Here is a 12,848-nt window from a genome sequence, read left to right as displayed (position 1 = left end):
AAGTATTTCCCAAAATTAGCTCTTTAACTTCAAGTTCTAGTTTAAGTATGAGCAAGTCTCATATTTAACTTATCACTAAACATGAGTGTGCATCAAGTGGCTGCTGCTCACAAACCTGCATTATTAGCATTAAAATGCAAGTAAGAGAAAAAAAAAACAATTTTATTAAGTGTGAAATTGCCCAAACTTGTCGCATCACTGTGAGCGGCTTCACAAAAACTAAGTGAATCACAGCGGAGCTAATCTGAGTGAACACAGTCCCCTAGAGCTGATTTCTACTGTCTACTCCTGATATCAGCGGCTGCATCAAACACATAAATCCCACTTGGCTTCTGCTCGCTTTAACCGCTCCAAGGACAGACTCACTCTTTATTATCAGCTGCAGATGACCATAACATCGTCTGTGATCCCCGTTGAACACAAACACTCACTGCTAATACAAATTTTGTTCATTTTTCCACGACAGCATTCCTTCAAGCTGATGCTGAAGCCCAAAAACTGAACATTTCCCCCAAACGACTGCAGTAATATTTGGCTGATATTCTGCACACTCACCAAACCTTTGCAGATTCTTACCGAACCACACAGCCATGTCAGTGCATGAGTCACAAGCTGCCTGCTGTGCCGTAATCAAATCATCACATTCACAGAGGAGGAGGAATCACGAACGACTTGAGAGAAGGAAATTCCAAAGAAGCCTCCACAACATCAGCAGGCTTCAGAGAGCGCCCTGACCCACGCCGTCACCTTCTAGCATCAAGCTGGGAGATGAGGGGAGGCTCTCAAAACAAGAAGACATGAGAGTCATGAGAAAGCTGCTCTCGTCTCTCACAGGAGGAAATTAAATCCCGACTGATAAGACTTCCAGCACCTTTGTTCCTTAAAAATTGATGCTATAATTGCACCGATGGCTCCAGAAGTCCAGCTAGAACTTAGCTGACAGGATGAGCACATCAGCAGAGTCATTACCAGCATCATCAGCCCCCATAATTACCGGTAATAAGCCTCCCAAACTCCCAAACTTTTAGGAGACAAACTGGGTTGTTGTTGTAAAGTGAGCTCTCAGGCAATCACCATTATGGCCTGAAAATATGAGATGTAATTTATGGTGAGACGAATGTAAATACACAGAGGAGATGATAACAGTGTGTATCTGTGGACTTTTAAATACTTAGATGGGCTGATTTCTCTACTGGGACTAGTAATTACAATGAGCTGTACAGAATATTTGTAAAACTTAAGGCAAGAAACAGAGAAAAGTTGGGAAAAGAGTCAACATATTAGAAAACTATTCTGACATAGACGGAATCATGTTAAGAAGATGATCCTGGTATCAAACAAAGGCAAAAATGATCCTTTCTACTACTTGTTCTGACAAACCACCGGTCACACATGTTGATATGAGTTTTGAAAGTTTACCCAGAATGCATTTCTAAAGTTTGCTCCAGCGCCAAATCATCACATTACCACCTCTGTGCTTCACTGTCAGGACTATGAATTCACTGTGGTACTACTGGTCAGAAAAGACACAAAACAATCACAGATAGACAAGAAATATCCCAAATTAACACAAAAACACCCTTCAAAGTTTTCCCAAAAGTTTTCTCTGGTGAATTATCAGAAAACAGAAAGACATCCAGGATACCAATGATTGTTTCTAGGACTCTATAGACATTAAAATGCTGCAGTTTTGCTGCTGAAGCTATGGTCATCTATATTATGGGATGCACCAAAGTTGGTTATCAAAAAATTGAACAAAAACAGATTTAGTCTTCAGATTGTGACACCTGGAGTGGAAGTAAAACGAAGCCTCGCCCTTCTTGTGTCAATTTGGACCCTTTCTTTGGTAATTCTGGCCATTTTGTGGTGATATTGCATCTTTTTTTTTAAGCATTTTTTAGCCTATAGGGTAATTTTGCCTGTTTTTGTGTTGATTTTGCTTCTTTTTGTGGTGATATTGTATTTTTTGTTGAAATATTGTGTCTTTTTGTGGTAATTTTGCATTTTTTGGTGGTTATTTCAGACCTCGTACAGGTGATTTTGAGTCTTTGGAGTATTTGTGTCTATTGTTGTGGTGATTTTGAGTCTCTTCGTGGTTAAAAAAGAAATAGACAAAATTTTAGATTGTGACATCAGAGTGGATATAAAACAGATTTGGTTGCCGTTTTTAGGAGAACTCAATTTTTATTTCAGCTCTGAAAATTTCCTGTTCATCTGCTGTAGTTGTGTACAAAGTTATGAGGTGAAGAAATAATGGAAAAGTTAAAGAAAATTCTAAATTTCGGCCCACCTCTATGTACTCCTAGGACCCATAACTCTGAAAAAATATTCATAGTATGAAGACAAAACTTTGCATGGCTTTATTAGATATATTGAAATTATTGTGTGTAAAAAATCACCTGAATCTGAGGGAGTTAGATGGGAACTTCTTCTAGACTTCATTGATCTAATAGTCCATTTTGTGAAGTACTAAGATAATGACAACAGTGACTAAAGCTTAAACAATCACCTTTTTCAGTATTTGTGTCGTGATTTGTATGTAATATTCATTCACTTTTTAACAAATGAAATAAACAGATATGAATTAAAAAGTTAGTCTTGAAAAGTAAAGTGGAGAATCCCTTCCTAGACCAGCAGGCAGTCTGTCAGATTCAGATTAAAGCTTCGATCTCTTCGCTCCTCTGAAGGACGTTCAGGTCTTTGATGGCTCTGCAGACCTGTGGAGGATCACTGGAGGCAGCAGCAGCTACAAAAGTCCCCCTTTAAAACCCGCTAAAGGTGGCGTGTCTTTCTTTTTTCAGCAAAGCAAACAGGCCACAACAGGAAAATAAAATATTTGTCCGTCTAAACGATGGGACCGAACAGTTGGCGACTGTGGAGCCTCTTCAACAGGCCCAATGGCAGCATTATGTGTCGGGAGGGTGTGTGATGATGGAATGTTAAATACTGCAGGAATGTTATTTATTTTCACAAATGCGACCACGTAACCCCAAACCGGCTCACATGTGAGGGCGCCTGCACACATGCACACATTCAGCATCAGGTAGCAGCTTCTCCTCACCGGGATCAACTCCCTTCGTGAAGACGTCAGCGCTGACGAAGCTCAGAGATTCAGTTTTTATCTCCAGACAGATGTTAGAGAAATCATAGCTCAAACGCTGAGTCATATTTTTACAGCTGTGTGTGAAACCTGTCTAGACAGCAGCGGGGACTTTATGGGTCGTCATCTGAGCTCTCTGTGTTTTTCTGCTGATTCAGAGGAAGCGGAGGAAGCGTTGTAGCCGCAGACGGCAGCAGGACTGAAGACTTCCTACCAGAGCTGGAGGCTGAACGTCATCACTCAGACGTGTGGAGTCAGCAGGAAGCCCACCGGCTCTCAGGTAGATGTGAGGAGGAGGTCGATGCCAGCAGCTCAGCCGAGCTCCAACTGGGTTAAAACGTCCCTGGAGGCTTAATGAGATCCATCTACTGCCAGAGCTAATCCTTTAGGAGCTGTAAATCACTGAAACTACAAACTCTGAAGTGTCTTCGAGCTGACTGAGGTGATGAGACTGATGCAGAAATGAAGAGTTCATTTGCAAAAACAGATAACTCCGTTTTGATAAATTTTCAGAAAACTTTTTTTTATTGTTTACTTGAGATAATATCAATCAAACTGAAGTTGAGTGGATTTGACTCAGTAGAAAAATACATGACAAAAGACAGAAAAAATAAATGATTAGTGTTATTATTATTATTATCTCAAATAAACAATAAAATGAGTTTTCTGAAAACGGAGTTACCTGTTTTTGCAAATGAACTCTTCAAATGTAAAATATGAACTGTTTTTAACTGCAACTGTCTTTAAAAATTACTGGTTATTTAGAGATGTTTTATGTTTTGCAAAATTACATAAAGAATTTCCATGTCAATCTGAGAAAAAAAACAGCTAAAATTCTTATGAAAGCTAAAGAAAAAAATCAGTATTTACACAGATGGTAATTTGTTCTTTTACAGTGTTGAAAAAAAAATACACTATTTATTATGGTTTGAAAGAAGCAAAAAAATAATGATTATTTGACAGATATTTGTTCTTATTAAAAGAAACATTATTTAGAATAAAGTTTTGAAATAAAAAATATATATTTTGCTTTTCCTGTTTTGCTCAATTACAGATAATAAATAGTACAATCACAGAGAAGGCATTAATTAATCCTTTGCATGATTAAAAAAAATACTAGTTATAACTGTAATTATCTTTAAAAAAATGCTGGTATTTTAGAGATTTTTTTATGTTTTGTAAAATTACAAATACTATCAAGTAAAATCGCAGGAAAAAAAATACAAATTTACAGTGGGTACAGAAAGTATTCAGACTCCTTGAAATTTTTCACTCTCTGTGTCATTGCAGCCATTTGCCAAAATCAAAAAAGTTCATTTTATTTCTCATTAATGTACACTCAGCACCCCATCTTGACAGAAAAAAAAAGAAATGTAGAAATTTTTGCAAATGTATTAAAAAAGAAAAATTGAAATATCACATGGTCAGACGTATTCAGACCCTTTGCAGCGACATTCATCGAAGGAACTGCCCAAGGAGCTCAGAGACAGAATTGTGGCAAGGCACAGATCTGGCCAAGGTTACAAAAGAATTCCTGCAGCACTCAAGGTTCCTCAGAGCACAGTGGCCTCTATAATCCTCAAATGGAAGAAGTTTGGGACGACCACAACTCTTCCTAGACCTGGCCGTCCAGGAAAACTGAGCAATGGTGGGAGAAGAGCCTTGGTGAGAGAGGTAAAGAAGAACCCAAAGATCACTGTGGCTGAGCTCCAGAGATGCAGTCGGGAGATAGGAGAAAGTTCCACAAAGTCAACTATCACTGCAGCCCTCCACCAGTCGGGGCTTTATGGCAGAGTGGCCCGACGGAAGCCTCTCCTCAGTGCAAGACACATGAAAGCCCGCATAGAGTTTGACAAAAAACACATGAAGGACTCCCAGACTATGAGAAATAAGATTCTCTGGTCTGATGAGACCAAGATCGAACTTTTTGGTGTTAATTCTAAGCGGTATGTGTGGAGAAAAGCAGGTACTGCTCATCACCTGCCCAATACAATCCCTACAGTGAAACATGGTGGTGGGAGCATCATGTTGTGGGGGGGTTTTTCAGCTGCAGGGACAGGACGACTGGTTGCAATTGAAGGAAGGATGAATGCGGCCAAGTACAGAGATATCCTGGAGGAAAACCTCTTCCAGAGTGCTCAGGACCTCAGACTGGGCCGAAGGTTCACCTTTCAACAGGACAATGACCCTAAGCACACAGCTAAAATAACAAAGGAGTGGCTTCAGAACAACTCTGTGACCGTTCTTGACTGGCCCAGCCAGAGCCCTGACCTAAACCCAATTGAGCATCTCTGGAGAGACCTCAAAATGTCTGTCCACCAACGTTCACCATCCAACCTGACAGAACTGGAGAGGATCTGCAAGGAAGAATGGCAGAGGATCCCCACATCCAGGTGTGAAAAACTTGTTGCGTCATTCCCAAGAAGACTCATGGCTGTACTAGCTGAAAAGGGTGCTTCTACTCAATACTGAGCACAGGGTCTGAATACTTCTGACCATGTGATATTTCAGTTTTTCTTTTTTAATAAATTTGCAAAAATTTCTACATTTCTGTTTTTTTCTGTCAAGATGGGGTGCTGAGTGTACATTAATGAGAAATAAAATGAACTTTTTTGATTTTGGCAAATGGCTGCAATGACACAGAGTGAAAAATTTCAAATGATCTGAATACTTTCCGTACCCACTGTACATGTTAATCGTATAAAATCAGGTCAAAACTGTCATGAAACATCAGAAAAGTCTGTATTTTCACAGACACTAATTTAACTGTTAAATAAATAAAATAGATAATAAATATTAAAATCACAGAGAATGTATTGATATACATGATAACTATAAAAAATTATTAATAAATAAAAGAAATTTAGTGGCAAAACTGTAATTATCTTCCACATAAAAAAGTGTGCGTGCACAAATGTTAAATCATTCTTTCACAACATTTGATTGCAAAATTCTACATTTTTTTTATGGTTTATAAATTAGAAAAAATTACAATCTACCTGTTTTGTTAAATCAATGTATTAATTTACATGGTGACTGCAAAAACAACACACAAACCAACAAAAAACTGTCCGAAAATGTAAAAAATGCCCTCATCCAAAATTGTATTTTCACAGATTTTAGTGCAATTTTACAGTCAGAACAAAGTGCTACTTTTATTGTGTTTAAATATACAAAAATCTAATAATTTAAAAATAATATTTTCTTTTATTTGAAAGAAATAAAAAGTCTATATTAAGAAAACACTGGCAACTTTAAATATTGTCCATATCAAAAATCTGTAGATTTTTTTTAAATTTCAAGTTTTAATATATTTAAATTCATTAAAAATATTATTATTTTTACTAACTTTTGCTGTTATTTTCACCATTTTTACTGCTTTTGAATGTTACAGATTTCCTCCATTCTTTAACACATTTTCTGGCGTCTTGCTGCCAGATTTCCACCGTTTGTTTACAGGTTTTTTTCTTCCGTTTAAAGGCTGCCGTCACGCTCCGTGTAGCATGTCTGCATGTTGAATGAACTGTTTATGAAGTTCTTTGATCTGACACCAGCTGCTTGGTGGACATGAAGCCAGTTCCTGTTTTGTTTTTTTGTTTTTTTATCCTTCCACACTAAAACATGCGACAACAAAAACCTGCAGCAATGTCAGAAAACCCACAGGAACTATTCTTAGAGTCACATCTACTTCCCCTGAGGGACGAATGCATCACACGGGCTGAATTAGACTTTGTTCCCAGATCTCCTAATTTATCTTCCCTGTGGATTGTTCCCACGATTTGCACTCATCAGCAGCCAGAAAATGAACCTCACGGGAAGAGTTGCAGTGGAAATGTGGAGCAAATCATGAAAAATATCTAATAAGTGCAGTTTGTAGAATATATTCTACATTACGGGGTTTAACTAACAACGGGCCACCATGACTGAGCCTTCTGTAGCTGTTAATGGACTCTAGAAGGCACAATTAGAATTGAAATTAGGTTAAAAAGAGTATTCTGAATTAATTTCATATAACATAAGTTGGGTAAGTAGATTAAACAGTTAAAACTACTTAATAAACTTCACATTTCAACTAAGATATTCCTGAAAAATATAAATCTCAGGTTAATTCTGTAAACGATGCTTATTTGAGACAACTTTGATTATTATGTTTGCACAACTAGATATTAAAGGGAACTGAAACAATCAGAGTTGGTTCAAACGCATTTTATTTTGATTTTTTACCACTTCTAGTTACAACTTCTTACAGTTTACAACTTTTATCAACTTCTAGTCATTTTATGTTGTCTAAACTCAGATTTAGGTTGAAATTTCTTCTTGTCATCACTAAAAACAGTTTTCAATGATTTAATTTAAGATATAAAGTTAAAGGAACTACTTTAACTATTAATTCTAAGTTGAATTAACTCCTATATTCGTAAATAGCTCACATTTCTTGACTTTCAAGCTCAATATCTTACAGCCCTACTGAATTATTTTTAAATAGAACAAGTGTTTTTGTTGATTTTCACAGATTGAAGTGCAATAACAACATGATGAGCACATTTTCAAGTGGTTTTACTGAGCATGTTCCCACCACTGGAGATGAGTAATGAAGCACAGCAGAGAAAGAAAAAGAAAGAAGCCACAAACATTTGTTCAGAAATAACACTGCACTGAGAGGAACCACATAAAGAGAAGCTGCTGAACACAAAAGGAATGAAACAAGTGCACAAGCATGCGCAGAGTCAAAGCTGCTGTGAAGTTAAGCCCCGTCCACACGAAGACGAAACGAGTTTCTTGCCGAATCTGCGTATCATCCACACGAAGACGGCGTTTTGGGGGTCTGTAAAGGATCATTTTTGAAAACGGGTTCCAGAGTGGAAAGATTTTGAAACGCCGTTTACGCAGCTGTGTGTACGGGCGATCCGCTGCTTTTCAGAAACGCTTGTGTCATAGTTTCGTATCTTCATTGACACGCATGCGCCACACGCTGCCACGACAACAACAATGGCGGCGTACAGTGTCGCAAATGTGCTGATGAAGCTCTCTGTTTACAACTTTTGCCACAAGTGCGCATTCCCACATTTTTTTCTTCTGTTTGCGCGTGTCTCTGTCATATCGTTACAGCGCCCCTAGAGGTCTGGCATGTGTTTTACAGCGTTTTCTTGCCTGAGAACCAGACAGCCTTTATATTGTGTATTACAAATACACATAAAGTCAGTCTGGAACTGCTCCATTGAATCAAATCTAGCCCAGAGGCGGGACTACTGATCACAGCTTGAATTGGAGAGAGCCAATCAGCGTAACACATGTGTGACGCAATCACTAAGCGACCTAACAATTGCCTTTCCGCCATGATGTTTTGTAGTTTTAACAGCTTCCTTCGCCGTACAGGGGTCCTGAGGAAAATCTAAGCTCTCCCTTTCAACAGTGGAGGGCAGCATTACGCATTCTATCGTACAGCCTGCCGGAATTAAAAATACATCCTTTTTAAAAAGAAAAGCTTTAAGAGCTGCTTCTTGTTGGTTTTAAGGACAAATTCAGCCCGTGCAAAACAGAGGAAAGCGCACGAGAGAAACCTCGCTCTGTTGCGGTCGCCAACTCGGCCCTGAAGATGACGCATCGTTAACTCCCGCCTCTGGTGCTCTGATTGGTTCGGTCTGATCTGCTCGGAGCTTGACAACCTGTCAAAATGTGTCAATGGAGGAGGGCTAGACCGTATTCCCGTATATCCCTTGTAACGGGAATACAGTCTAGCTAAGCTAGGCTAAGCGTTTCCATGCGTATCGAGTGCATTCGTGTAGTCGCATACATTTTCTGAGACGCCTTCGTCTTTACGGCGATCGTTTTTGAAACTGTTCAGCGTATTGACAGTGAAATGACAGGGCCTAAATCTAATAGCATGTTCAGACACGTGTAGTTCACATCACGTCACACTGTTAGAGCTGCTGCAGTCAGGACTTTTAAAATACTCTGAAAAGCATGTGTTTACATAAAATCCATGTGATTGTACTCCAACATCACTAATCTGCACTAGTTCATGAAACACATTAGACCAGGGTGTCACGCTCATTTTAGTTCCACATTCAGTCCAATTTTAACTCAAGTGACCAGTAAAATCACAGCAGAATAACCTAGAAATAACCAATTTTCCCTTTTAGTGAAAAAAGTACATTTTGAAAATGTCCACATTTAATGAACCATCTTTTTACAAAACATTATGAACAACCTGAAATATTTGAACAAAAATAAGTGCAATTTTAAGCAATATCATTTTATCATTTACACATTACAGATCCCAGAGTGTCTGGAAGTGAACAATATAGTTTTTCACTTCATGATCAACACAGCTTGTCAAGAGCTAGAAACTATTTAAAATTTACAGTTTTACAAATTTACAAATGTCTGTAATTTTTACACTTTGCAAAGTCAGATTGGACTCTCTGGAAGGCCGCTTTTGGCCCGCAGGCCGCATGTTTGACACCCCTGGTTTAGATGTACTTTGACATGACATCCAGATGAACAGTGCTGCAGACCAAGCTTCCCCAGCAGGATGATGCACTTTTCCATCCATCCATCACCTATACACCTCTTAATCCTCATTAGGGTCATGGGGGGCTGGAGTCTATCCCGGCTGACTAAAGGTGAAGACTGGGGACACCTGGACAGGTAACAATCTATCCCAGGGCTACACATAAAGACAAACAATCACATTCACACCTATGAGCAATTTAGAGTCATCAATTAACCTCAGCATGTTTCTGGACTGTGGGAGGAAACTGGAGCACCTGGAGAAAACCCACAAATGCACAGGGAGAACATGGAAACTCCATGCAGAAAGATCCCAGGAAGGTCGGACATAAACCTTCTAGCTGCAAAGCAAAAGACAATGCACATCTTCAGACTTCAAAAGCTGCTCAGGAAAAGTTAGAGGAACATGACCAAGAGCCCAAATCACTGATCCAACCTCAAAACTCCCCAGAATCTGACCAAACACGAGTCTGACTGAGCAATCCTGCAACTTACACGACCCAGAGCATCTACTTTCCTGGTGCCAGATGCTACATATCCCATAGTCTGTCAGGTTAGGGCTTTTTTAAGCGGCATTAGGGAGACTTACACAATTCTAGGTTTACGATGTTTACATTTACAAAACATCATGAACAACCTGAAACTTCTTGAGAAAAATAAGTGCAATATTACGCCTCAGTTTGTCACATTACAGATCACAGTGTATCTGGCACTTAACAATATAGTATTTTACTTTATGATCAAAAAACCTTGTCAAGATCGAGAGAATATTTTAAATTTACATCCATTTTTACGTCCGTGTATTAATCCAGACCACCACAAAACACAAACTAAAGCGGGAACTATTAAGGAAGGAGGTTCATTTGTCCTCCTGCCTTGTAAATGTTTAAATTTAGACATTAAAAAAATACAGAAAAGTTGTCTCTGCATCAAAAACTGGGTTCCACCAAACCAAACTGACTGATGCTACCGTAGATTTAAACATTTCCACTGTAAGGATTCATGTTGACAGGTTTTGTTTTTGGTGGTTGCGGCTCTTCTTTGTGTTTTGAAGCACTTTTGTCTCTAAAATGTGTTAAATAGGATTCATCCGTTAAACACCCTGCCAAAAAAAATGTCTTTCAGTAGATTTCTCTTCTTTCCTGCAGTTTTCTGAACCCTGAACGTTCCATATCTGTGAACCTCTACATAAATCCCATCAGTTCAACCTGAAGGAGCCTCTTGCATGAAAAGCTTCAGGCTCGCTGTGACCTGGATGGCTGAGGATCGACAGATTTATGATCCCTGCATGTGTTTGTGTTGCTCAGCAGTAGGCCGGTGACCCAAGCAGCGGCTCAGAAACCCTCCTGTGACCTGCTGCGCGGCTCTTATCGCTCCGCATCACGTTGCCGGGCAGCAGGAGCAGCTGAGCCGGAATGCAGCAGGTAAAGCGGAACAAACTCCCCGCTGCGAGGACGACAAAAGCCCCGATTCATGACCCCCCTGTGCGCCTCCTTACCTTCTGGTAGGCCAGCTGCAGGTAGTTGTACGGGATCCTCCTGTTGAAGTCCTGGACTACATCCTCGCTGACTTTGTGAACCGACTGCGCGCCCAGTTTCTCTTCGATGCATCGGTCCATGCACGCCGCTCTGCGCAGCACCACGTCGAAGAAGCGCAGGTCCGAGAAGGTCTCCTCAAACGGATGCTGGTCCTGGCACCTCAGCCGGCACCGGACCTTGGTGCGCCGGACCTCTCTGTGGCTGCTGAGCGCCGCCTCCATGAAGCGCACCACGCCGTCATAGTCGCTGCTGTAGAAGGCTCGGACCGCGGTGTCATACAGGAGGTCGTAGGGCTCTAGGAAGGCGGCGGAGGAGGAGAGCGCGGTGCACAGCAGGACAACGCACCAGACAGCAGCCGGTGGCGAGTTTCCATCCATCCTCGGGCTCGGTTCGGGCGGCCGGTGGGTCACAGCGAGCAGCTCCGGTTACTGTCCATTTAAGGGCTCCCAGCGGAGAGAGTCGGGACGGAGCGGGGACAGAGTGCTGGTCTAACGGGGACACACATTTTGTTCTGACCCTCTCCGGCTGCGCTAACTCCGCCCCTCCAGGAGATGAATGGCCAGAACACAATCACGGCTGGGTCTCCTCAGGAGCAGCCCGTGGGGGTGGGTGGGGGGTCCTTCAGGGTGGGTGGGCACAAACACAAGCAACACTTCTCTTCGCTTTATTATCACATGAGAGGATGAGTTTAAATGCGCCTTTCAAACGAGGTGATAAAGATCTGAGGAAAACTTGAAACGGAGAAATGTGGATTCCTTCTCAGACTTGAGGAAACTGACTTCAAAAATGCTTTAAAGGTGCACTTATGCCACTTTTTCTAACCATCTGAAATACACAAAACATTCTTTAATCAATAAAGCCTCGATTTCCAAGAGATTGACGCACAACTTTTACGCACCACTTTTACGCTTTAACCTGTGCGTAAAAGCGATTATTTTTGCTCTCACACTGAAATAGTTCTGTGTTTTAACCCCCTTTAATGAATTATAAAAGCTTTTCACGCACACATACTCTCTGTCTCCTCTTGTATTCTGGAAACTTCTGTTGTGAACAGAAGAAAAACGTGCGTTCAGAGTCTGAGACAGAAGCTTACTCTCCTCTCAGTGGAGATTGTCTCCCTCTGCAGGTGTTTCAACTAAAGAGCAATTTTACTCTTTCAAAAAATTTTCACTGTGCACTATATTTATTCAGAATGCGTGAATCTAAATTTTAAGAACTCCACATCAGCCTGTTGTGCTGCTGTGAGACTCCAGAGGTCTCAGGTGAAGAGTCAAGCAGGAAAAAACGCTGCGTAAAACATCATAAACATCACCTACTGATTTTACCTGGATTTGTGTTGGATTGTTTGAATCTTTTATTCCTGTTTCAACAATTCAAATAAAGAGGGAAGAGAGCTCAAACGAGATCTAAATATTCACAAAACTCAAAACTTTAAAGCTTCAAGCAGATTCCACAACTAGAGGGCAGCAAAAACATGAAATTTATTTGTAATTTTTGGCTGGAAGCAAGCAACATGTGGAAATACTTACCATAACACAGCAAAAACTTTTTTTTAAATGCTGCTGAATTCTGGGTAATAAATAACGATTTTCACAAAATGTAGGACCTTAATCTCATCGCAGGGAAACAGGTAGGCTTCACTTGTGCCATAAGATGATGTGTGTTTGACAGTTTTCTTCTTGAGCAGTTTTAAATCT

The 12,848-nt window shown here is 40.3% G+C and overlaps 1 protein-coding gene across 1 annotated transcript in view; it reads right to left on the bottom strand.

Moving 5' to 3' along the window:
* The window catches only part of p3h2 (prolyl 3-hydroxylase 2), a 100,278-nt gene extending 88,546 nt beyond the window's left edge, over positions 1-11,732 (bottom strand). Inside the window, exon 1 of the mRNA XM_051947474.1 lies at positions 11,112-11,732. Within this exon, the coding sequence (XP_051803434.1) occupies positions 11,112-11,528 (417 nt within the window). The 5' untranslated portion in view covers positions 11,529-11,732. The remainder of the gene's footprint in view (positions 1-11,111) is intronic.
* Positions 11,733-12,848: the final 1,116 nt, after the last annotated feature.

The sequence above is a fragment of the Acanthochromis polyacanthus genome, chromosome 4 (genome assembly GCF_021347895.1).
Source record: "Acanthochromis polyacanthus isolate Apoly-LR-REF ecotype Palm Island chromosome 4, KAUST_Apoly_ChrSc, whole genome shotgun sequence".
Classification (NCBI taxonomy): Eukaryota; Metazoa; Chordata; class Actinopteri; family Pomacentridae; genus Acanthochromis; species Acanthochromis polyacanthus.
The sequence above is the reverse complement of the archived record's forward strand: the minus strand, read 5'-3'. Positions and strand labels throughout refer to the sequence as shown.